General features: G+C 45.1%; 1 protein-coding gene across 2 annotated transcripts in view; it reads left to right on the plus strand.

The window, feature by feature from the left end:
- Nedd9 (neural precursor cell expressed, developmentally down-regulated 9) overlaps window positions 1-27,553 on the plus strand; it is a 175,993-nt gene that overhangs the window by 53,470 nt on the left and 94,970 nt on the right. Inside the window, exon 2 of one of the 2 annotated variants that reach the window (XM_052726961.1) lies at window positions 9,398-9,561. In XM_052726961.1, coding sequence (XP_052582921.1) covers window positions 9,550-9,561 — 12 coding nt within the window. In that variant the 5' untranslated portion in view covers window positions 9,398-9,549. Of the gene's footprint in view, window positions 1-9,374; window positions 9,562-27,553 lie in introns of those variants that run through there. The other variant, XM_052726962.1, reaches the window with a different exon arrangement.

The raw sequence follows: 27,553 nt of genomic DNA on the forward strand, positions 1-27,553 counted from the left end.
AATGGTTTTTTTGAAACCTCAAAGCCCACCCCCAATGACACACTTCCACCAGCAAGGCCACCCTTCCTAATCCTTTCAAATAGTGCCACTCCCTGTTGACCAAGTATTCAAATCGATAAGCCTATGGGAGCCATTCTTATTCAAACCACTACCCTGTTGTTTAAATTACTCTGGTGATTTTCATTTTATCATGGCAGAAATAAGATAGGTATAAACTGGACAGACACTTGTCTCTGCTGCTGCTATTTTCCAGGTAGTTCCCTGTAAACTGAATCATCAGGAGAGCTCTCTAGTGGGTAACCATGATTCAATATTGTTGTTTATGGCTTTGGAGACAAATCTTACTTGGCAGTCCAAGCTGGAACTCACTATATAACCCAGGCTTTCCTCAAACTCACAGGAATCCTCCTGCCGAAGTATCCTGATTGTTGGGATTACAAGTGTGAACCCCCATGATGGGCAATAGAATTTTTTTTTTTTTTTACATTAAAAAAGTAAAAATATCTTTCAATATCCAGAAAGACAAATTCCAGGGATGGTCTACAGGATGTATTTAGAAGTGATAGGTAATGTCATTTTAGAAGAGTGGGCTCTTCCTTTTCACAGCTTAAAGACAACATTGGCAGGAAGGCAGCTGCCAAGTGTCTGGGTAATCTGACCGAGGGTTCAGTTTTTAAGTGTGACCTTACGCTAGCAACTGCTCCTGGGTAACGAGGAAGCAAGCCACACCAGGAACCTCAGCTTCTATAACCCTGAAAGACAATCCTAATTATATAACATGTCATCAGGTCACAAAGAGTTGAGCAGCAGCCTGCTTCCAAAGCCAGTGAGCGCCGACCTCGCCCCCACACTCCTTCACTATCCCTTTCTTCTTTGCTGAGCTGCATTTTTTTATTTTCTGTCTTATGCTACACTTGACAGAAGAGTCCACATTTCTCTTTTCTCTCTCACTGTTCAACTCAGTGGCATCTGGTATCTGTCCCCACTGTCCCCTTGAAAGGACCTCCCCCTTAGAGAACCTATAATCCAACTGTAGGATTCTCACCTCTTGTGATTTAGAGACACCATGCTACTCTGAACTTCTTGCTCCTCCAGAACTTTCCATACCATGCCTTCTTGGGACTGATTCAAACTTCTGCTAAATTTATCATGCTTTTAACTCCTTGGGAAATCAAATCTTCATAAACAAAACCAACCAGACAAACAAACACAATAAAAAATCCAAAACTTAGTTTTCTAAGTTCTGTCTTCATTGAGACAAAAATCCCTCACTCTCTAAGATAGTGACAATGTTCTGCTGGGTACTCATCCCTTAAGGCTTATAGGCCAAGGCCAATGTGGATAAAATGGCCAAAGGGACACCCAATATTTTGACTCTTGTTCTTTAAGATCAGCCAGGACCCAGGAGATGAAAGGACCCTCCGAAAAAGCCTTCTAACTGCTAGCTCCCTTTATTACTTTACAAGCTCTGCTGGCTGCCATCATAAACCCTCCAGCTTCAGAATCATGATCCCTAAGCTCCACAACTCCAAAGTCTCCATCTCTATCAGTCACATCTCTCTAGATCCCAGATGTGTGTGCATAGCTGCATTCTCCCCATATGACATCCCCCACATGAAACCAGAATGTCACATGTCCCATTAAGTCTACCACGGTTTCGTAGACTTGTTTCTTAATTTCCTTTCTCACGATGACACCAGACTTCACCCAGTCTCTTGAACTTCCTCTTGGGAGCCATTCCCTTCCCTTCTAATCATATTCAGCCTCTGTTCTTTTCTCTTCTACTTGCTAATACCATCCTCCCTTTTTCTTCAATGTCTCTGTCAACAGCTTAATTAAAACCCTTCCCATTTCTCATCTGGGTCAAAGCTGTCCCCATGGGGGAATATGTTTCAAGACTCCTAGTAGATGCCTGACGCCAAGGATGGTATCAAGCCTTATACATACTTTGTTTATTCTTACATATACACACTTGCCTATAATAACACTCAATTCACAAGCTGAACACAATAGCTGAACAACAATAACTAAAAATAAAGTAGAATGATTATACTGCAATAGAAGTGTGTCTCAGACACATGAATTGTCTATTTCTGGAATTTTCCATTTAACATTTTAGTACTTCACCCGACACCATGGGTGAGGGAAGAGAGTTGTACTTGTATGACTTTGTAATGGATATCTCTCGCCTCCACTCCAGCAAGTTGAGTACTGGATGAGGCACACATCTGGAGCAGCTAGGACTTCAGGAAACCTGAAGGTCTAGGCAAAGATGAGTCAGAGGCCTAGTAAAGAAGAAATAAAAATGAATAGCAGATGGACAAGGGAAGGAGTGGTCACCATCCAAGAACTATACTGAGGTAGAAGGTATCCTAATACCTTCTCTTCTGCAAGATTCCTAAAAAGACCAGAAGAAGGCAGGTCCAGACCCAGCAAGACACCACCTCAGACCTTTACAATCAACTGCAACCTTCACCCTCCCATATTTCATGATCACAGTGAGTTTTCTCTTCCCCAGGCTTTGGCCCCAGGGTGGACTCTTTCTCTATTTGTGGAGAATGCTAGAATGTGAAGTGTTTTGTTGCTGTGCCTCCAGGGTGCACACTCAGATGCCCAAGCAGAGCCCTTTGCACTCCGCTTTCTTTAGTGAGGCTTCCCCAGTTAAAACAAAGGAAACCCTTGTTTTGTAGACATTTAAACATATCTGAGGATTTCCAACTCACTGAAAAGCCAAGCATCTCCAAGGACCCATCTCGAAGAGCTGAGGTCATTTGAAGAGCTGGATACCAAGAGCTCAGCTAAATTGAGCCAAACCACCCGTTTTGATTGTTTAGCCAAGTTCAAGTGTGTCCAATGCATTAGAATTCCAAATCCTCAACAAATTCTCCTTTGGCGTGACCTGACAAGATCACTGGTATTTATTTATTATTTTTATATAAATGGAAAAAATTACACTAGAACCAGGAAACTTCCACAGGTAACTTGGTCAGAGTGCTGAATGGGACCCAAGAGAACACTGAACACGCTCTTCCCTGCCAAAGAGCAGCAAAAGCTTTGACTTTCTGCTCTGCTCACAGGTGGCTGATGGACTGTTTTATGATGAGGATAATTGTCTCTGTCTTTCTCTCTTAGTTACCTACCAAAATAAACTGTGCAAATCCCAACACAGTAGAAGGACTCCATCATCAGCTGGCAGGCCAAACCTTAGCAGGGCTCCACAGCCCCAGGGGATGAAATTGCTAAGGAAGATAAGTCAGTCGGTCTATAGTTCAAAAGGCCCCATGTTATGTCGTCAGGGGCTCAGGCAGTGTGCTTGTTCTACTCTTCTAGGGAGACATTGCCGAGTCCTGGATGATGGTCTTTTCTGACATCTTTGACATAAATCTGGCACAGGCCAATCTTCATCTCCTCACAGTACCAGTTCTTTGAAGGCAGGTCAAGGAGAGAGCTGTACTTGATTTATGTTGTTCAAACGGGAATGTCTCATGATACAGAGACATTCTGGAGAGAGAGAGAAAAGAGAGAGACTCTTGGCTAATGCTGCTTTTGCTAGTGTTTCAACAATTATATTTCCAGATACAGGATTGAGAATGACTTTTTATCAGACTCTTCCATTTTACATATGACAAAACCGAGACCCAGAAATGGTTGAGTTGCTCAAGTCCCACACTCGAACTCCACACACAGGGCCTCCTGATTTGGAGCTCAGTTTCTCCTTGCTATGAACATCCTCATACTCTGCCAGCAGCATATGGCAGAAAAGGGATCATAGAAAGCTGGAGGACATGGCCTACCTAGCGGCTACCTTTGGTCCACCCTAGGAAGGACCTTCAATGTAAGGATCAGACATCAGGTGGATTAGACATGCAGGTAGAGAGAGAGAAAAACATATACTTGGTATTTGAAAGCAACAAAGTAGGAAATATGGGCTACAAGAACCCAGGAGCTTGGACAGTCTGTGCTGAGGGCAGCCATCTTGCTATTCCAACCCATGGAAGGAACCATTTACAAGCTAATACCGGTCTTGCGATCTTGCTCTGATAGCCCCAGCAAACTTATTCAGCCAGGCATTAAGGTCAATGTGTTACCTGTTTTTCTATTTAATTGTCACAAAGCTCCACTGTAGTCGGCCTTTCCTTTGCACCGCCAGCCCCAAAGAGTGACATGGAGACATTATTAAATAGGAAAGCTTGGCCTTAGCTTAGGCTTGTCCCACTAGCTATTATAACTTAAATTAACCCGTTTATTTTAATCACGTTCTGTCACGAGGCTCATTCCCTCATCTCTCTGTGCTGCTCATGCTGCTTTCTCCTTATCTGGCTGTCAACCCCACCTTTCTTCTTCCCAGAGTCCTCTCTCTCCTCAGAAGTCCCACCTAAACTCTTCCTGCCTAGCTACTGGCCATTCAGCTCTTTATTAGATCAATCACAGTGACACATCTTCACACAGTGTAAAGGAATATTCCGCAACACTCCACGAGGCAAATGTTTCTCTATCCCCTTCTATATATGAAGAGATTAAGGCTTTGAGGGGTCAATGAAGGCACTTGTAGGAGATGGCAGGTAATAAATGGCAAAGGTCATTGTTGTTTGTTTTTTTTTTACTCTTGGAGGGCCCGCCACCCAGCTCCCAAATAAATCACACACGAAGGTTTATTCTTAATTATCAGTGCCCAGCCTTAGCTTGGCTTAGTTTCTTGCCAGCTTTCCTTAACTTATTCCATCCATCTTTTGCCTCTGAGCTTTTCCCATTCTCTTATTTCTGTAAATCTTACTCTTACCCCGTGACTTGCTGTGTAGACGGGTGGCTGGCCCCTGGAGTCCTCCTCCTCCTTTGGCTGCTAGATCTTAGCTCCCTCCTCCCACTTTTCTCCTTCTATATATACACTCTGCCTGCTAGCCCCACCTATCCTTTCTCCTGCCTTGCTATTGGCCAGTTGTTTATTAGACCAACAGGTGTTTTACATAGGCATAGTAATACAGCTTCACAGAGTTAAACAAATGCAACATAAACAAAAGTAACACACTTTAAAATAATATTCTACTACAAAAGGTCAATGAATAAAACACTAACACAGCTTCAATGAATAAAATACCAACACAACTTCCAAGGGATAGTTTCCTAGTATCAAAAGAAACTGGGAGTGGGGCACAAACCACAAAAATTCATTATCTCCCTCTTCTGGAGGCCGAAGTTGGAGGTCAAAGTCTGCCAGGATTGGTTTCCTTTGAGGACTGGAAGGGAAGGAGCTTTTCCAGGCTTCCATACTGGGCATGCAGATAGACAGTCTTCTTGCCTCCTGTGTCTACTCATCTCTACTTTCCTCTGTGTGTATGCATTGAAGTTCCCCTTTGGAACAGTATGATCTCTTCATAACTAGGGTAATCTGCAAGGATACTGTTTCCAGAAATCAATGCTATCCCCAGGGCTTAGGACATCAACATATGAATGGATCAGATGAAGAAGGCAGACCTCCACACTGCCTCCTTCCCTTTTTACACAGAGGCCATATGAGAAGGATTCAGACAACCAAGTAATCCCGGTGACCTGAGCACCGTGAGATCAAGTCAGGAGAGAGGGGAGACAATTTATAGAGATGGCCCTGAGAAGATGAGAGAGAATAGCCCTGAGTAACAGATAGAATAGTAGCTTGGCATGGAGGTAGTGGGGGACAGTTCCTTCATTGCAAAGAGGAAGGAAGTTGAGGAACTTGGCTTCCCATATACCTGCTGTTTTCTTTTTCTTTCCTTATTTTTTTAAACTATATATTATCCTGGGCTACACGAGACTATTTTTGTGCAAGCATATAAATGTATTTTGACCATATCCTCTCCCATATTCCTCAACCTTCTCTTTCTCATCCCCCCAATTAGTTATCTTGATCCCCTAAACAGTTTGCTTCTTCTTTCATGACGTGGGTACATACATGTTTTTATGTATCTATATGAAATCTAAGAACCACAAATGAGAGACGTGGGAGGGCCCAGCCCACTGTGGGTGGTGTCACCCCAGGGCAGTTGGTCCTGGGTTGTATCAGAAAGCAGGCTGAATAAGCCCTGGAAAGCCATGCATTCTTCCACTGTTTCTGCTTCAGTTCTTGCCTGCAAGTTCCTGCCTTGAGTTCCTGCCCCGACTTCCCTCAGTGATGGAGTGTGACATGGATGAATAACCAATAAACTATTTCCTTCCTCAAGCTGCTTTATTAAGGTCGTGGTGTTTTTACCACAACAATAGACCCCTCCATTCTGATTTCCAAGGTGGCTAGGCTAGTTTCTATTCCACCAGCAGTGGTGATTCCTTTTGTGTTTCTCCTTCCCAGTGGGGTACACCCACAATATCAGCGGATGCTCTGGGATACACGCACCACTACAGAGCACATCTGTCAGGTGCCTGCTCCTATGGTGAACTACACGAGACAGGCTGCTTATGAAGTCAAGAGAGGTCACAGTTTTAGAGGGTTGAGTCTATAAGATCAAGAGGCCCCACTGACTTGATGAGGGTGGCATGTCACGGCAGAATTGGGTTCAAGGAAGTGCTCACATCTGTGGCCAGAAAGCAGCAAGGAAGGATACCAAGTCCCCCTTGACAGCACCTCCAATAACTTAAGGACCCTCTCACAACCCCCCCCCCCCCACCTCTCAGATTTCCACTTTACCTTTGCTGTGATGTTACCTTTCAGCAAGCTCACTGCTGAGAAAAACATTTAAGCAGAAAATTGCTACAATCACTAACTGGGGACCCAGCAATATATTTCTAATACTGTTTTGCTTATGTGCAGATAAAAAATTTGTGACAGGTATTCTATGTAATTCATTTTCCTTTTTACTTTCTGTGTGTGTGTGTGTGTGTGTGTGTGTGTGTGTGTGTGTGTGTTTCTGACATCATTGGAAGATGTAAAATAAAAGAGTTACATTATGCCATATTGTATATTTTTCTGAAAATAAATTTGGAACATCTCCCATCCCCAAATGGGGTATTTAAGTAAGAGTGTACACTATAGTCATATATACTTAAGAACTATAGCTTACACCACAATGCTGGTAAAGAAAACTTCTGTCTGGCTGTAGGACCATTGGGACATTCACAGCTTCACATTGGAACATGTGACACCCTAGAATTGGTCCCCAGACCCAGCCTCCCATCCAAGTTTTCCACTCCATGTTTCAAGGGCCTTGCTGCCCTGGGCATGCACCTCCCAGCCTTTAAGTCTACTTTCATCCCCTCCCCGCTTCCCCCCCCCCTCACCCGGCCCCACCCCACAGCAAGGTAAGCCAGAGGAAAAGACCTGGAAGTGGCTAGAATCACTGGGCTGGGATTACTAACGTCCTATAACTTGGCACATGGTCTTGCAAGGCAAGCACAGTCTCCTCATTCACACTACCTCTTGGCCACAGATTCATTTAGAAGGTGTTCGGCTGGAAGAAATTCAGACTCCAAAGCCCATGGATCTACACAGAATCATCCTTGCCTGGAGCTAAGGGCAGTGCTGCCTTCTGTGTGTGAAGAAAGGGTGGTAGAGACCCTGGTGGCACATGTCTTCAGTCCCAGCTGTACAGGAGGCTGGGGGAGGCAGACCACTAGCTCAAGGCCGGCCTGGGGGACCCAGGCTTGGTTCAGTAAGAAGTAAAGAAGTCTGAGAATACAGCTTATTAGTAAGACATTTCCCTAACATGCATGAGGCTCAAGGGTTAATCCCCAGAACCAGAAAGAAAATTTGAAAAGTATGTATAGGGAGATTTCACTGCAAATTTCCAGGGTCCCAGGATTGTTGCATGCCTGCATCTGGGTGTCAGGTACATGCCTCACAATTTATTAAGCTCCACCTTTGTCGTGTATCATCTTCCATACACACACACACACACACACACACACACACACACACACACACACACCCCTACACATACAAATATAATTATGTAATTCCTGGTGCTGTATTCTATGACTTCTACAAACAGAACTCGGCCCTAAGTGATTGCCTTGTAAACACAGACAGTTTGGCAGTTAAAATCCGCGCAGGTGTGAGGACCTACAGGGACATGAACAGGATGCTGGCAATGGCCCTGTAACTCCCTGCTAGTTCCCTGCTCCGTTGGGGACGGAGAAGCTTGGGTAACCATGCATGGGTTCAGCAGAGCAAATGAATCATAGGCTCTCGGCCCCTTGCCATGCCACTGCAAGTGTCTTAGGGGAAAATTCCTTCCCCTCCTCCTTACAAAGATGAGAAAATACTGTGTTTGTGAAACCAAAATTGCAGGAGGCTGCTACCATCCTTACAGAAGCAATGGAGACCAACTCCCATTGCCCTCTGCTTGGAATGCAGCTCTAGAAATGGAGCTCTAGAAATGCTTGTCTTCCTCATGAGGGCAGCTGAGCAGATTCAGGAGACAGCTAGCATAGCAGCTACCGTGTGCCAGATCCATTCCTCACTGTTCTGCTCCAACACTTACTCAATTTTGATTTTGTTCTTGACAGGGGAAACTCTTTCCTCTTGCAAAGATTCAGATTGCCAATTCTCAAAAAGATTTCTACATAGCATGTGTGGTTTAACTATCAGGGTTTTTCTAAGAACATATATTTTAATACTAGTCCATAAATACACACACACACACACACACACACACACACACACACACACACACACACACCACTTCAGAACTGAATCTTACAGCTGTGAGGAGATAAAAGGTAAGATACTGGGCAGCACTAGCCCTCTGAAAGTCCAGAAGATTTTTCTTCCAAATAAAAAATCAAAATCCAAGCTTTGTTTCTAAACTACTTAAAAGTCACACTTCCAAATATAATGTTTCTCTCTTTGGGAGGAAATTTGAAAAACACATGGCTTGAGTGACCCTCACAAGCTGCCGGTAACAGGTAAAGCAGGCACAGGAGGTGCCTTCAAACAGATTAACAGAAACATGGTAAATGGGTTGAGAGAGGGGTTTGAGATGAGGCAAAAGGTGTGGGAGAGCAGGAAGCAAGCCAAGTCCATGACTAGAGCTGTAGGTTGCAGACAGAGAGAGCCCTTTGACCTCCATTCCTGATGAGGAAACCTGTAACATCACCCACCGCTCAGGATGCACCTAGTGCCAGTCTTCTCCATCTTCGTGTTCTCCCTTGACACACACACCCAGGGGCCTGTCACTACACATTTCACTTTGCCCAGAGTGTGAGCTGCTCCAGGGCAGGACCATGTTTAATGTATCTTTGACGTTTAAGTAGATGTCGCGAGAACTGTCTATGATTTTGTGCATATGTGAATAAGTGAATGGAGGATTCCGTTCGTGACACTGTAGATTTGACCTTCTCGACAACTGGGATGTGACCCTTAACTGACAGAAATGAGTTGACCCTTTCCAGAATTCTAAACACCTTTCCATTTCCAACTTGTGTCTTCAAGGTTAGTGAACTGTGAGTCTCGAACGGCAGACACTGGCAGAGGGCCACGCCAACATTCTTCCAGGGGAGCTATGACAAGGAGGAGTCAGGCCAGCAGACTGCAGCCCTGGGACTATCCTGGAGACCCAGAGCACCAACACTCCTTACGAGAAAATGTGGGCAAGGGTGAGTACTGACAGAAAACACAATTGTGGGGATTTCCTTTTCTCCAGTTTCAGGAGGATCCAATCCTCCCAAACAATGTGATGGGTGATGTTCCAAGACTGAAATTGATGTCTGAAGAGAAAACACTCATTATAGGCCTTCAGATTTTGCTCTGTTTGGTGGGTTTTCACATAGATGTGCTGATGCGCACAAGAAAGTGTCTTCCAACCTGAACTCTCTCTTGCTGTCATCTGGATAAAATAAGACTTAGGAGAGCAGGTGCCTGGGCAAACCCAGAAGTCACTGGGACTATTCAAAGTGAATGGCCTAGCAAAGAAGGATCGTGTGTGTGTATGTGTGTGTGTGTGTGTGTGTGTGTGTGTGTGTGTGTGTGTGTGTGTGTGTGTTACCTTTTCTGTGCTGATCATGTTGAATTACTCCATCATAGTAAAGCACTCCACAAGAAAATTGACTTGCTCTAGGGTAGAAATTCAAATTAAAATGTCTGGCTGTTCCTAATGGTTCAGGCCTACGATACCAGCTGCTTTCGAAGCTGAGGCAGGACAAGCAGAAGTTCAAGACTTACCTGGGCCATAGAATGACCTCAAGACCAGCTAAGGAAACTTAGTAAGGCTGCTTCAAAGTAAAGAGAGCTGTGGGTACAGCTCAGTGGCAGAGTGCTTGTCGAGCATGAGGGAGGCCCTGGGTTCAATCCCAAGCAACACACAGATACACACACACACACATACACACACACACACACACACACACACACACACACACACACACACACACACACACGAAAATTAATTCATCTGTCTAGATACAAGCTCCTAAAGACTCTTAAAAATTAATAGAAAGACTTCTGTGTAATTATACTCCTTGACTGACTCCTGAAGGAGGCAGGACTCATGGCATGGTGTGGTGTCACTGGAGGTCACGAGAACTGCATTTTGGCCCTCACTCTTCTATTTAGTAGTGTTAGTTGAGAGCCAGCTGCTCAGTCTCTTTAGATTCCTGTCCCAGAACTTATAAAATGGCAACCAGGAGTTTAGAGGATGAAAAGAAAACTCTTACAGTGATGCACTCTAAAGGAAAGGATAGTTCTCCTGACTGGACACCAGACAGCTGCCTTCTGTGTCACACAAAAAAGCACCAACTACAGACAAGTAGAAAACCACTGGGCAGCCACAGCACTCAGAGAAATCCTTTTACTCATAAGAGAAAAGTCTGTAAGTTAGTTACAGTAAATTCAAAGTCCGCCCGGAAGTCATTAAAAACCACTTGAATTTTCACACTACTGTGGTGTTTTAAGATAAAGTAATGACTTCTTAAAAATCTCCCATAGTTCTACATAAGCCGGCCAGGACTATCTAGTGAGATCCCATTTTAAAAACAAACAGAACCCTCCCATAGTGATGGGATGCTAGGACAAAAATCCGTCACAGACCGTCACAGAGGTTTTCGTTCAGCTCAGTCACTAACCTAACCTGAAATGAATTATATTACTAAACCTTCCAGACCCTTCAGCACAATTATCAATTTCTTTATAGATAGGGCACCAAACATTAGCTCTTCTGGCTTTTTAATACCTCCTCAGCCAGATCTACTGAGACAGAAACAGAGAGCAAAAGGAGAAATAACAGAAGCAGTCTCCCAACCAGCCAGGGCTTGGTTCCGTTCAAGCCCTGCGATAAACATCAGCACTGTGCTGTTTCAAATGCATGCTGACTTTCAGCTTTGGCATGTAAGACCCAAAATCCAGACGAGTTCACTGCTGGGAATCTTCAACGAGATTTAGTCAATTTGTCTTTTGAGAGTCTAATTCCAAGGCTTCTGGTGGATATTTTTTTCCCTTACCGTTGAATTTATTTCAACATCCCAAACGTGTGTATATATACACACACACACACACACACACACACACACACACACACACACACCACTCCATACTAGAGAAAGCAGAATGTAGTACTCAGGCTTCGCTTCAAATCACATAAAATTTCACCTTTTAGTCAGTGGAATTTAAATATTGGGAAATTATTATCATTATCTGAAGAAGGAGGGCATTTATTCATTGCTATGTCTACTTCTTAAGCAAATATTCCTAATGCTTGTGGGGAAGGCGGAGCATACATCTTTCAAACATGCCAGGCTGCTCTTGAACCCCCGCCCTGCCACTAACAAGTAGCAGGGTCTCCAAAGGTAACTAGCTGTTCTGTGCTTATCTTACTTCACCCACAAAATGAGGATGAGAACAGCACCCACCTGGAGGAATGGTTGCCATGATTAAGTAGGTAAAGTACTTCTAATATGATGACCACATTCTAGGCCCTCAAGATCTTCCTGTGACACCTGAGTCACATAAGATACACACACCCAGAGAGAGGAGAGGTGGGGTGTGAGGAAAAGCCTGCTGAGAGCTGGGCCTTGGAACCCTGCTTTAAGGCATGTCTTGGTGGCCGTCCTGGGTTTCCTGGTTTCTGCTTCCAGCAAGCCAGCAGCAATAGTGAAGATTCCCAGGCACGGGATTGTTTTAGCTTTACGTCTTCATGCGGAAATTGAGAATCAACCTGGAGTTGAAAATCGCTCGGGTGCAAGTTTGGCCAGGACCATCCTTTGGGAAAACCTGCATGGATGTCATAAACACTGTCAAAACTATGCCTCATTTCAAAAACTCAGCAAAGGAAAGCAGGCCCCGAGGTCACTCTTCAAATAAGACGTCAACAGGCAGTGGAGTAGTCACATCGCACCTGCAGGGCCATCTGAGGGCTGTGGAAGGGCGAGGTACCCTTCGAGAGCTGTTTGATTTTGATTTGTTTTTCAGAGAGCTGGGAGTTAAACATTTGCCCAGGCACACCTGGCGAGAACCAGGAGGCTGGCTCAGAAGCACCATAAACTGCCAGCTTCTCTCATCAGCATTCACACTCTGCCCCCTCACAGGAAAGCAGGAAGCTGGCCATTGGAGTGAAGAATTGTGGTTAATCTGAGGGCAAAAAGCCAGATCATACTTCAGAGACTAAAATAGTCCACGGACATTGTCCCTTCTTCCCAGTAGACACAAGTTCAGTGCAGGGCCAAGGTCGACATTTATTTACTGTGTGCTTAAGTCTGCTTAAGAGGGAGATGTGATGGATGTCAAACCCAAAGGAAACACAAAAGGGCAGTCCATAGACCCAGAAATGAGCTCAAAACGGACTATAGGACTTCTGACAGTTAGAGAAAAGCCAGCATTTCTCAGGGACTTGTGAAATCAGTTCCCATCTGCCAAAAGGAGTCATTTCACTTACCTCTGGCAGAACGGACATATGGCTACATGTGGCACCTATAAGCCTGTGCTGGACTCCAAGCCCCCTGAGTATCACAAGTACTCGTTACACATTTCAAAGTTCACATTAGCCTTCTGGCCCTTCTGACCTCCTCCTTTACCCTAAACTTCCTCCAGCTTATGGCACACCCACCCCCCAACACACACACAGATACTCAACCCAGCTATTCTCTCTCTCTCTCTCTCTCTCTCTCTCTCTCTCTCTCTCTCTCTCTCTCGCTCATCTATCTATCTACCTGTCATCTATCTATCTTTCTATCTACCTACCTACCTACCTACCTACCTACCTACCTGTCATCTATCTATCTATCTATCTATCTATCTATCTATCTATCTATCTCTTTCTCCCAGATATTTCTCTCTTATTCTCTTTCTCTCTCTCTATGCTCTATGCTCTCTCTCTTGCTATCTTACAATTTCCACCGTTCTCTCCTTCTATCTTGCTTCCCTAGCCCTGGTCATGTTAGGTCTACTTCTTTCTCTGTCTGCTCTAGACTTGTCCAGATGCCTCTGGGTGTTCTCACTCTCTCATATCTACAATAAAAACCTTAACCATATCATGGAGCAGTCATGTTGGCAGTTTCTCTCCCGCACCCCCTCACATACATCTGTTACCAAAACCCAGGAGAGATACAAATGGACCCCTTTCCAAGGGCCCAGCCTCTCCTAACTGAACCAGGCCTCTGACTTGACTGTCCTAAGGTATAGATCATCTGTTTCTGCCGCCTTCTGCCACCCATCATATTCAACTCCAAATTTTAGAGTCCACCTCTCCAGCTGTTTCTCTCCTACCCGCTCTAACCACCTATCTCTCTTTGCCCGCTAGGTAAGTGTCCTCTTGGTCTGTCTCTCTGGCTCCTGGAGCTTGCTACGACCTCCTGGGCACCCATCATGTGCAAAGACTACATCTCTCATTGGCTGGCTGGAGTCTGCTGTATGCTTCTCTACTGTGATTCAGGGCATCTCTTGGCTGAGACACCCACCTCTTTCCCTCTATTGGAATCCTCCCTCTGGCAAGATTCTTGTTTTTGACCCTATTCTCTAAGTCTCCCCATCTCATCCTTGCTCTGCTCCTGGCTCCCTCCCCACCATCTCTCCGACCGATCCTGGGGCTTGGCTCTCCTGCCTTCTCCAGTCTCATTCTCTCCTCGGACTCAGAGATTACATTACAGTCTCACTGTCTTGCGGCAAATGGCTTGGCCTCAGTACCCCTCCGTGGCCAAGAACAGCCCATTTGATTGCCAAATTCTTGCAGATTGTAACAACTGCCACTGCACAAGCAGATGATCTCAAAAAATCTCTTCTCTCTAAACTTCCTCTGCTCTCCACTCTTGAAGATCTCCTATCTCCAAGCCTTCTTTGCTCTTCTCTTGCTTCAGTCCACTGGTTCGAAACCTTCCTAACTCTGTGACACTTTACCACAGTTCCTCATGTTGTGGTGACCACCAACTATGAATTATTTTTGCTGCTACTTTGGCTACTGTTATGAATCATGATGTAAATATCTTTATTTTTTTCCCATGGTCTTAGGTGACACCAAGGTGACACCTGTGAAGGGCCATTCAACCCTCCAAAGGGTCAAACCCACAGGTTGAGGGCCACTGCGTTAGTCAGTCTCTATCATAACTGACTCAGTTTTACAGAGATTCGGGTGTCTTTGGGATATGAATAATGTTGAAATATTGTCACATGCTGTTCTGCTGTGTATAAAACTGGCTCTGGAACCGGGCCATGGCCTTCCCTCTCCAGACCCAAGCAAACTTGCTTAAAAGTTGGCTCCAAAATCTCTGTCCTAGGTCAGGCTGGCCACCTGACTCTGAGACAGAGAGAACGAACAGAACAGCTACGTGATTTAAAACAGTTAAATAGTAAACTATTGCTCATAGGGATCACTGCTGCTTATCTCACACCCCTCTTCTCGGTTTTGTTCACCATCCTCAAAAATGACGAGGTATAACCACAGATGTTTAATTCTGTGAACACCTCCCTTGTACTCAATGTAGACGTGACTGATCACATGCTCTTGAATCATCCTTTAAAATATAATTATTCTGACATCCTTTGAGGGATGTGGAAATGCTATCTGGTGAGAATTGCCATCAAACTCCCTCTAGCCTTCCAAGTCCTCCTGTGCAGACTGAAGAGCATCCTAATTTTATTGGACCTTTATAAGTTTAAACAAAAAAAAGTAGACTTGACACAAAAAGGCAATCAAGAAGCATTCATGCACACTCTTCCCTCTGTTTCAAATAGCTTGCTGGCAGCACTTGACTGCAGTTGAGGAAGAAATGGAGGCTTCATCTTACTTGAGGGAGAATGTTTCATAAATCTTAGGTACTCAGAATCACTGGTAAAGATTGCTGAAACACAGATACCCAGACCCTACCCATTCTCAAGGACTTTCATTCATGACATCCAGGGTAGGGCCCTGGAATGACCCATTTTAGCAAGTTCAGTGTGGCTTTCTAATATGCAGAAAATCTGAAGGCTTTCTGATTGAGGTCATGGGCACTAATCTTGACCATGATATTATATATCTAAGCTCTGTCAGTTCAATGCTGATATGATACCTGCAGAAGATCCTGCTGCCCTTGTCGTCATGGATTCTATGAGTGCAGGCAGATATGCATCACAACGTATCTTGAAGACCTCTTCCTCTTGCACAAATATCATGTCTTCCAAAACTAAAACATGCACAGACCATGTTTGTTAAAGAACGAAACGAGAGCTGGGTGGTGGTGGCGCACGCCTTTAATCCCAGCACTCAGGAGGGAGAGGCAGGCGGATCTCTGTGAGTTCAAGGCCAGCCTGGTCTACAAAGCGAGTTCCAGGAAAGGCGCAAAGCTACACAGAGAAACCCTGTCTCGAAAGACCAAAAAAAAAAAAAAAAAATGAAACGAATTCTCCTTCTGGTCCTCTAGTCTTACTGAGGTGTAAGTCAGGCCCCCAAAGCAATTTAGTACAGACAGGCATTTTATTCATGGGTATGGATCCCCTGGGCTTGTCTGGGGAATGAGAAACATAGTCAAGGATGGAGTGACTTTGCAGGTATAAAAGTAGCTGCAAAGAGGCTCATCTGGACGGAGCGAGGCTTCACCTTCCCCTCAGATGGCATTGCTGAAGGGTTTCCATGGCTCATTATGGCTCATGAAGTCCAGCTGTGGGACTTGCCCATCAGGAAGACAGACTAAGGTCTTGTAATGGCAGCAAGGTCTGTGGTGCAGCAGGTGACCCCAAGTGCCAATGAGCTTTTCCTTTCTCCTGCATACTACCCCTGATTTAACACCAGCTCACGTGGCTCTGGCTTCTCTGGTTCCCTCACTTCCTGCACTGTTGATGAAGTAGAGAGAAGATGGAGACATACCAGCGAGTGAGACGGAAAACGGAGAAAATCGCTTCAGCTAGCTTCCGGTTGACTGGAATGAAGTTACGGGAGAGATCTAAACTCAACTCAAAAAGGGTAGGGAAACAGGCAGGCACACAGGTGACAATAACTCACCTCAGTTTTTTCCAGAAGCCTTCTTACCTGCCTGTACCATTCTTATCAAAATATGTAAGTGCTTATAAAGTGCCAAACATGGTTGACCCTTCATTCCAGATCTTAATCTCCAGGGCTCCAGGTTGAGGAAGTCTATGACTATTCCACCCTGAAGCCACAGTTCCCAGGCAGCGCCTGTGGGCCTGAGAGCTGGTCAACTGAGCAAGTGCCAGTAGCAAACTGTAATTATGGGAAACACATCCTGGTTCCTAATTGCTGTGGGGAAAGCTGAGAAAAAGAGAAACAGAATATGTGTAATGATTTACTCAGAGGCTGTGTTTTCCCTGAAGGCTTAGGTTTTGAACCCAATTCTTTTGGGATAAGTTTAAAGGGTGGAGATGGGGCCTATGGGAAAGAAGCTCTGGAGGGAGCTTGGCTTGCAGCCCTCACGTGTTTGGGGAAATTGAGTTTGGGAGGGTTGTTCTCCGGTCGTTAAACTGTGACAAGAAACAGAGTCTTCTGAAAAGCACTGGATAAAAATGAGGAAATGGGTGTGGGCCACCAGGGTCTCGCTGGCCGAGTCTGAGAACGAACTGGGGAGAGTGACATCTTGTCAGGAGAGAGGCCTCACTTGTGGTGAAAATCTACATATCCGCCTCTAGCCCTCCACACCCTTGAGACTCAGCAGTTAGTTACATGTGTGTGTTTAAGAATATTTACAAATCCCCACTTGACCATCAGAGAGTCTAAACATCTATAGGATCACTTTTCTTGCTTTTGTTTTTTATACTTATTTTTATATTTGGCATTGTGGTGGTGTGTCACAGCACACATATGAGGTCAGAGGACAACTTGCAAGACTTGGGACGGTGTGGGTCCCCAGGATTGAACCCAAGTCAGGAGGTTTGGTGGCAAGAGTGCCTACTGAGCCACCTCACTGGCCACATCTGTAGGATCTTCAGCCTGACTAGTAAAAACCTGTATGTTACTGAACCATTTGCTCGCGCATGCACGGGCACCTGTGTGTGTGTGTGTGTGTGTGTGTGTGTGTGTGTGTGTGTGTGTGTGTGTGTGTGTGTATGTGTCTCTGCTTAACATTTGTGGTGTGTAACAGAGCCATAATATGTGTCCAAGTCCAGCCTTATACTCACAGTCCCCCCACATCTTCCTACTTCCGGGACTGTAAGCATATGTGTGTGATAGCACCCAGTTATACCGTCCATATTTTTAAGGCCCTTGAAGAAATTATTTAACATTCTGACCTGTTCTCTCCCATAACAGCTAGAGAGAAATAAATATATAAATAAATAGTATCTGCCACTTGGCTGAAAAGTGTTAATAAAGTCTGCACATTTCTTAACATAAAGTTAAATAACATTCCAGGTGTGGCATTGCACACTTGTGATTTCATTACTTGAGAATCTAAAACAAGAGGATTTTCATTCATTTGAGGTTAACCTGGGCTATCAAGTGAAACCCTACCTTAAAACAAATACACAAAAATCAAATAATAATAATAATAATAGAAAATAAGCCTATAGTAGTAGTCAGAATTACTTTATTGTATCTTTCCCAATATCTTTATAATTTCATATGCTAGAGGACAGAGCACGTATAAGAAACAGCAAACCTATAAAGCTCAAGGTCAAGATCAACCACCTTCATCCTTCAGGTTTTCATCTCATTCTCTTCTTCCCATGCTAACTGCACGTGTGTGTATACACCCACACACACCACATATCTACACACACACACACACACACACACACACACACACACACAGAGAGAGAGAGAGAGAGAGAGAGAGAGAGAGAGAGAGAGAGAGAGAGAGAGAGAGCAATGGGTGACTTCTTGGCTTACTTCCATACTAGCTAATCGCACCCGTCTTGCTTTTCTGGCTCCTTCACATTTTGCATGAATGTTTTATGAGATTAACTCTGCAGGTTCCTTGCCTCCAAGCTCTTTCAGGATATCTAAGCCGTCTTCCCCTTTTGTCTCCCACCCTGACAACTAAGGTTGAAGCTCAGGCTTTGCCAGAAACCAATCTGTGCTCAGAAAATCCCTTCATCTTGTTGGTTTCAAATGGCGGCTACAAAATGGTCCCCATATTTTCCCAAATGACAGGGTCAGGGTGTGCTTTGGAAACAAGGAACTTGCAGAGTTAATCTCATAAAATGTGTGTATAGCATGTAAAGGAGCAACACTGATACAATGAGCCAGTTATGTAGTAAGCCAAGAAGCTACCCATCCCTATACAAAAGAGAAGTGTGTGCCGCCAGGCTTGGTGGCAGCAGACATCTGTAACTCTAGTGCTCAGGAGGCTGAGGCAGGAGAATCCTGACTTTGAGGCTAGCTTAAGCTACGTAGTAAGGCCCAGTCGAGAGAGAGAGAGATGGGGTGGGAGGTACCTCAAACTTCAATTATGGAGTATAGTGAGGACGACACACATGTGGTTGCCAGCCCATGATCAGAGAGTCAGTTGGCTGGTTGAACAGAAGTTGATTAGCCAAGAAAGCACTGTGAGAATCAGAGGATCACAGAGGACCTCTGATGCAGAGCCCAAGTACATGGAAATACCTAGGGAACACACTGTCTTGGCACTATGGTTCCTTGATACGCTATCATATCTAGACTGCCTTACATCACCAATAGTCCCAAGAGACTTGTCCCCAAAGCTGCAAAGCATGCTGGTCTACTTACCCACTGTATTTATTACCTTAAATTAATATCATCCTGCTAATGCTAGGTGCTGCCTCCTTTGTAAGCACACTGACAAATGTACTTTTATGAGCCTAACATACTTCAGGCCATTGTGTACTCTTCAACATCAACAGCTCAGTGACGGATGGATCCACCTGAGCAGACAGGGTGTTGCTTAGCAACACCGCAGCCCTTCCTCTGAATGAGACATGGGTCATTGTGACAGCATCACATTCAAAGGTTGTTCTAATGCTACAACTGACTGCAGCAGCCTGACAAGACAATTGCTGTATTGCAAGCCAGAAACAGGCTATGGGCTAAAGGAATGGACATAGCCAAGATCATTTTAATAGCCATTGCAGCTGTGACCCCATCACAGACAGCCTTCTCCTGTGTCAGCAAAACTGTTGACAGGGCAAAGCTTTCCAGATTTTCCCACACCTTCTGCCCTTGCAATGGCCATTAGGTGAGAAATATAGTGATAGCTCATTCTCATTGCAAAATCCAGCTTCCAAGGTGGGTTACGTGGCCCTGTCCACCTGTTGGGTTATAGGTGTAGTAAGTCTTACCGGCGTGCCTTCTCCGCTCTGCCACCAACCCCAGCTCCATCTGGAATCTTGGGGATGAGATACTGAATTTTATATGAAACCTGTTAAAGTGAAAAAAAATTAAGTTATAAGGAACACTATAGAGTCTCAGATAGGAATACACAAGACAGTCCATAAGATTAGTGGATGAGGAGGGTGGAGAATGTTATGCTCTGACACACACACAGGGGACTACTACTCTGCCACGGAAATGAATAAAATACTGTCATTTGCAATCCACAGAACAAGATGACATCCTGAGTGAAACAAGCCAGGCTTGGGGTGGAACAAGACAGGCCTGGAGACACCAGCTACAACTTTCACACTCATGAGGGAGTAAAAAAGCTGATCGTAGATGTAGAGCACTGGCCAGGAGAGGCTTGGAAGGATAAAGAGTCAGAGAAGAGATGGAATGATGGAATAAGGATGGTTGATGGGGAGGGAGAGGCATTGAAAGGAAGAATAGCATGAGGGTCAACAGCACAGTAAGGGACTACATGTTACAACTACTTTAGAAAAAAGAAAAAGAAAACCTGGTAGAGATGATTTGAATGTCCCTAGCACAGTGCTAAGTGTTTGAGGTAGGCAAGCCCATTATGCTGATCTGATTGTGACCCATTCACATACATGTACCTAAATGCACACTATGCCCCCTAAATATGAACAAGTATTTATCACTTAAAAGATGCCCCATAAGTCACATGAATTTGAGACAGGATATGGCAGGTGATGGGAGGAATTGGAGTGGGGGGATAGAAATGATGTAAATGCATTATACTCATGTATGAAATTCTCAAGAAATAGGGTTCATGAATTTAAAAAAAATAGCTTTATGTGTCTAGAAGGACTCTGGGCCCTAGCCAGGTTGGCACAATACAAACCTATGTCCCAACATTAACTACTTGATTGCTTTAAAGAGATTTATTGAAGCATAATGAGTGTGTAAGAAATTAAATATACAAAAGGTTATACTTTTGTAATGGTAACATGTAAACACCCGTGAACCATCACCTCTGTCTGGACAATGAACACCTCCTTCAACTCCTTAAGTTTCCTTACACACATTCTTAGCCTACCTACTCCTGACACCGCCTACCTTCCCTAGACAACCTGTTTCTTTAATTATTTGCATTTGCTAGAAATATGTATGAAAGAAGCATAGATATGCTGGCATAGGTGTGAGTGTGTGTGTGTATGTGTGCGCGCGCACGCGCGCATGTGCACATGGAATGTATGAATGTTCATGAAGGTGTGTACCTATATGAATGCAGTGACTCAAGCATGTGTATTTGTATGTATGTGGAAGCCAAACGTTTATACAGGGGTGGCTTTTTTAATCACTCTCTACCATATTTTTTGAGGCAGGATTTCTCATTGAGCGTAGAGTTCATCTGCAGCTAGGCTGCCTGGCCAGTGGGCACCTGGGATTCACCTCTCATCCCCCACCCCTCCAGCAGTAGGGTTACAGACATGAATTTTTACGTGCATTCTTAGGGATCCATACTCAGGTGTCCAAGTTTGCACGAATGTAGACAGAAGTTTCTCCAATCCCACCTGGCCCCACGGCCCCACAGCTGCTTATAAAACAATCACTCACAGGCTTAATATTGATTACAAACTATATTGCCTATGGCTCCAGCACATTATTAACTAGCTCTTATAACTTAATTCAACCCATTCCTATTATTCTATGTCTTGCCACATGGCTTCATGGCTTACCAGTACCTTCACGTCTTGCTTCTCCTGGCAGCTGCTCGCAGTGTCCCCCTTCACCCTTTCTCTTCCTCTCCAGTTTGAATGTCCCACCTAACCTTATTCTGCCTCGCCATTGGCCAAACAGCTTTATTTATCAGCCAGTCAGAGCAACACATATTCACAGCGTACAGAAAGACATCTCACAGCACACGGCAGACATTGTGCTGACTAAGCCGTTTTCTCAGCCCTGCTGTATTCTTTTACTCAACATACTTAATTTGGTTCCTTCTATCCATGTTTTAGCATATATCAGCAATTCATTCCTTCTTACTGTTGCTGGGTAGTATCCCTTGTATAAGTAAACCACAAATTACCTGCTTATATTTGAAAGACACTTGGGTTGCTCCCAGCTTGGGGCAGTTAGAAATAAAGTTCTCCAAACCTTTATGTTAAAATATTTGTGTGGAAATACACCTTCATTTCTCTTGGGTAATAGGCTATGCATCTGGTCCACTCCTGACTTTCTGAGAAACTGCCAGACTGCATCCTCATCAGCTGTATGTCAATGTTCTAGTTCCTTCACGTCCTTGTCAACACTTGGTGTAGTCAGATTTTCCTTTTAATTTTATCCACTCAATAGAGAGGTGGAGTGATATTTTCTGGATTTTACTTGTGACTAGTGATGTTTAAAACATCTTTTCATATGATTCTTGTTCATCTCCATGCTCTCGTGTGTGTGTGTGTGTGTGTGTGTGTGTGTGTGTGTGTGTGTGTGTGTTTATGTGTGTTTGTGTGTGTGTATGTGTGCACACGACTGTGGAGGCCAGAGATCAACACTGTGTGTCTTCCTCAATGACTCCATCTTTGTTTTTGAGATGGTATCTCTCACTGGCCTGGGGTTCACTGAACCAGCAGGCCAGGCTGACTGGACAGCACGCTCCAGCAATCTTCAAGTCTCTTACTCCCCAGGTATAGGATTACAGGACCACGTCACTGTGCCCCACATTTTTAAGGGGTACTGGGGGTTCGAACTCAGGTCCCCATGCTTATACAGCAAGCACTTTACCAACTGAGCCATCCCCCTAGACCTGCACGCACCCCTTGTGTTCTCTTATAAAGCATCTATTCAAGTATTTTACCCATCATAAACAGATGGCTTTCTTATTACTGATACTGAATTTCTTATCTATTTGTACTTGGTCAAACTGATAGATCGTGGTCCTTTTCTTCCAATATCTGCCTTGTTTTTTCATTTTGTTAACAATGTCTTTAGAGCAGCAAGTCTCAACCTTCCTAATATTGTGATCCTTTAATACAGTTCCTTATGTTGTGGTGACCCCAATCATAAAATTATTTTCATTGTTATTTCATAACTGTAATTTCACTACTGTTATGAATTGTAATGTAAATATCTGTGTCCTACAGTCGTGATGAGCATGGTTTTGTGAGTCCTGGCACTGAGTCACTGTATGCCTCCGAGCTATTCTCTCAAGTGTCTTGCTTTTAGCTTGTTGTGGTTTGTTTTTGTTAGTATGGGTCATACAGGTTTGCACATGAAGAAAAAACTCGTCTTTCAATTTCTACCAAAAGATTGCATTAGGATTTTGCTTGGGAGGAGGGTTGGCATCTTTACCAGCATCGAGTCTTCTGGTTCTTGAATACATGTGTGGCCTCATTTCTTCCTCTCCTCTTGCATTTTCCTCAGTGACGTTTTATGGCTTTTCAGTGTATAGAGAACTCAGAGAGCCCTCTTCCCGGGAATAGAGCGAGAATGATCCACTTCCTCTTCCAGATGAGCTGAAGACTCAGACCCTTGGGTTTCCTTCAGCAGTAAACATACTATGGAGACAGGAAGGGTGTGGAGACAGTTATACCCATGCCCCAGAACTCTGAGGGCTAAGAGAAAGATCAAGGCTATGAGGTCAGTCACCTGGGTTCAAATCTCAACTCTTAGAATTAGAGTTCATACCTGGAAGATTCGGTCTCTCTGAAACTCACGTTTTCTGGTCAGCAAACTGCAGAGAATCTCAGCACCCTCTGGAAGGCCTCTGTGAAGTTAAACTCAAGTGACACTCAGACCTATTCCTATCACCTCATAATCAACTAATAAATATTAGCAATAGCAGCTGATTTTCTTATCAATCGTACTTCAGAGCAAGAAAGTAGATACTGCAGACTGGGCCACCCAGTTAAGAGCTTCGGGTATGCCTCTCACCTGCCTTGACCATTACCAGTGAACCAGAATTTTCCAGAAGGAAATGCTATCCTTTGAATTATGTGGCTTAGCTACCTTGGGATCCACCACCACAGACAAATCCCCATAGTTAGCTTTGCTACTGGTTTCTTTGTTTACTCACTGCCCATCTTGAGGTCGGAAGGCTTGAAGGAGGCTACACCAATTATATCCCCCATTACTCCAGAATCTAAAAGTCTGACTCCCCTAAAGGATGACTCGACCCCAGAGACAGTTTCCAGAGCCCTCGCTTACCACACCAAGCAGGAGGAGGCAGAGGACTCCTTGACCGCCTACCTCTGGTGGCTGAGACCTCTGCTTGAGTGCCCTGGCCCCAGATATTCACAGACAATGTTAGAAACCAGCCTCAGCTGGATTGCCACTCAGAACTTCCCAGAAGACCTCCCCAAAGCTCCCCCACATGCCCAGCTGATGGCTGTGTTCTCCCAGAGAGTGGATACATTTTTGCATCAGCATCTGCTCCTTTGGTGTTCAACCAGGGAAGGCGTCTGCAGGTTACAGTGAAGGAGTCTGCAGGTTACAGTAAAGGAGTCTGCAGGTTACAGTGAAGGAGTCTGCAGGTTACAGTGAAGGAGTCTGCAGGATTGGTGCTCCAAGGTGGAGGGAGGGGAGGGCATATTTGCTGGGCATGCATGGTTCAGTCATGATGACTGAAAGGAAAAGCATCAGCTCAGGGCCCCCGAGACCAGGTTCTCAGCACAAAGGAGACTTATTTGCCCTGGGGGGACAGAGGGCAGGGAATAAGAGACAAAGACAGGAGATAGAGGATGGGGGAGAAGGGGAAGGGGACAAATGAGAAGGGGCAGGGGTATTTGTCCTGGGGGGGACAAAGGACTGCCTCTGGATAGAGAGGAGACAGACTTGGCACACAGGCAAATGGCAGTTTATAAAGGTACAAGGGGAAACTCTGTGTTAGGGTGTTTAATTTTAATTGGGCACATTAATTAGGGGAGCCATTTAGGGGGCTTTTGATGACTGGACTTCGATACCTCGACAGCTGGACTTTGGTAGCCAGGCTCAGAAGGAGCAAGTGGCCAAATAAAGGAACAGACCTTGAGGGCTAGCTTTATGGTTTTTAGAAAGGCAGAGGGAATCAGGGAGAGGGGCAAGGCCTGCCAGAGCCATGCTTGCCACACTCAAGCTAGCCAGAGTCCCTTCACTGACTGTTCAGTGTCCCCTTGCATGGTGCCCTGGCTTCTGAGCTCACGGTAGATGGAGTGGTAAGGCAGCCGTCAGTGGCAGCTTGTCGGCCATTTTCACGTCACACCATCAGACGGTTCAGCAAGCATATAAACAAGAAGACTGGCCTGGAGAAAAATAAGAAAGAAAGACAAGTTGTTTGGTCTGCTGTCTGGAGTACACTGCGGGAGCAGTCCAGCCCAGTCCAAAAGGAAAGCCCAGAAATAACAATTGGGAGTCACGTCCCACACTCACATCCGTGATGCCTTCCTTCACTGGTGCTGTGGAGTGCTCCCAAGACAGCAAGACACTGGCCCATCCTCCCCCAGCACCTTGACTTGGTAAGCTCACATCTGTCCAGAAAGTATGGAAATGTCATCTGTGTCCATGAATCAAAAGCAAAGAAATTTCAGTTCTGCTGAAGGTCAATGGTTGCAAGCGTTTTACAAATATTTGCTGTCTTCTGGAAATCCATCATTTTAGTGGGTACCCAGAAAACAGGGGTAGGAGGAATGGGAGTTCAAGGCCAGCCTGGGTTCCACAGCAAGACGCTGTCTTTAAAAGGTGGGTGTGGGGGATAACCCAAATGATGTAACCTTCCAGGAAAACAAACTTTCTGAAGCACATTCATTTCCTTTGCTTCAATAAAGCATATGGACAATCATTCTATTTATTTAAGTGACTCAGTAAGTGGCTATGATGTAATAATTAATGGTAAGATGTCCACAGACCTAGAAGCAGTTTGCTCAGGCATAAATGATCACTGATCATGGCTGCTTTGTTTTATGTTATTTTCAGATCGTACATAAACTCTGCAAGCTCCTCTGTATCCTCCCGGTGTGTAGCCAGGACTCTACTTATAGCCCCCGGACCTCTCCATCTGTCACCTCTGTCTTCTAGCAATTGCCACTGTCCACTAGGACAGTGGTTATCAATTGTGGCAGTAAGTTGAAATCCCCTAAGGATTATATGTGCTTGGGTCACATCCCCAGAGCTATGGCTCCATCCTTCCAGGGGAATGACCTGAGCACTGAGAGGTCATAAACCTTCTGAGGAGTTTCTGTTGAGCAGTCCAGTCCGTGGACCACTGGAAATATGAAAAATGATAACCTATCTGTTAGAAATGTGCATAGAGTAGGTTAATATGATATGAGACTTTCCTACAAATAAGCTTAGTATATGAACCTCATGAGTGTGCGTTTAGAGCTCTTGGCTCTTGCCTTCCTCTTCCTGCTGCTCCAGCAATATGACCTCAGGTTAGGGAGAGGCAGAATGAGTCAGTAGAGGCTTCTGAGTGCAGAGCTCTGCCTAGCTTCAAACCTCCACTGTGGCACTTTCTGTGTGACTTTGGATGAGTGTCTTAACCTTAGCTTCATCAAGAAAGTGTAAAGTGTGAGAAGGATTAAATGAGCCTGTGCAGAGCAGCATGTGACAGACTGTCAGGACTCAGGACCCTGCAGGGAACTGGATTTGCTCTGGGCGCTTAAGGTGGAGAGGCGGTGTAGGAGCAGATAAGAGTTCCGGGGTGTTATGGCACCCAGAAGTTAGCACCTGTGGGGAAGCTGTGTCTAACCCAGGCGAGAAGGGGAGGAAAGAGGGTGGCCAGCACCCAGGGCAGGTGGAGGCTGCACAGTTGACATGGGTGTAGCACAGCCAGGCACAAACCTGGCATCCCAGCTCTCAAGAGGCAGAAGCAAGAGGGTGGCAATTTTGAGTCCACCCTGGACTGCATAATGAGGCACTACCTCAAAAAAAGGGGCGATGTGGCTCAGGGTGTGCAAGGTGCTGAGTTCAATCTCCAACCAATCTCTCTCTCTCTCTCTCTCTCTCTCTCTCTCTCTCTCTCTCTCTCTCTCTCTCTCTCTCCTCTCTCTCTCTCTCTCTCTCTCTCACACACACACACACACACACACACACACACACAGAGAGAGAGAGAGAGAGAGAGAGAGAGAGAGAGAGAGAATATAAACGAAAAAAAACACAGAGCAAGGAGGGAATCCCCAGCCTTACTCTTTTCTCCCAGCCTCTATCTCTCTCCTGCTGGAGACTTGCACTGGCTGGCTACCCACAGAAGCCAAAGAGAGCAGGGAACCCACAAGCAGAGACAGAGAATGAATCAGGTGGATGGGGAGGCCAGTGCAATCAGCAGCACAAGGAGCTACAGTCATCGTCCCTGGATCTGGGAAGTCATCAGGAGCCAGCAAGGTTACATCACACCAGCTGCAGCATCCAAGACAGATCGGCCCTTCATCCATACTCATTTCCAAAACTAAGATGCACCAATGCCATGATGGCAAAAGTTGAATTGTTTTCATAAGTCACAAGTTCTTTGGGTATGGAGGACCCCGAGCATGTCCTGTCACCCCCATGGACTAATCCCTGCCCATTCTGTGCCTTCTTCACGTGCTCCTCTTCCATCCTGCTCCTGCAGATCTAAACACAGACCTCCCTTCTGCTCACTGCCTCATTAATCATGCATCCTGGAACCTGGCTGGCAGTATCCCCTGTAATGTCTTTCCTCATCACATCCCTGTCCCCAATGCCCCCTCTTTCCTCTCACTCATGAATGTTGACCTTTAGTACACTGGAGACTCTAGTCATCCACTTTCTACACAACTAGCCACTCTTGGCTCTTCTCACATTAACTCCACAAAACCTTTCATGGTGTTTCAGCACTGCCTAGGGCTGAGTGATGTCGGTAGAAGCAGAGGCTCTTCCGGCTGCAATGGAAACTTACGGCAGGTGTCAGGGCCAGAGGTGGTTCTTGCAGTAGGTACCCCTGCCATCGGCTA

Source organism: Peromyscus californicus, unplaced genomic scaffold (assembly GCF_007827085.1).
Source record: "Peromyscus californicus insignis strain IS unplaced genomic scaffold, ASM782708v3 Scaffold_8__1_contigs__length_139910024, whole genome shotgun sequence".
NCBI lineage: Eukaryota > Metazoa > Chordata > Mammalia > Rodentia > Cricetidae > Peromyscus > Peromyscus californicus.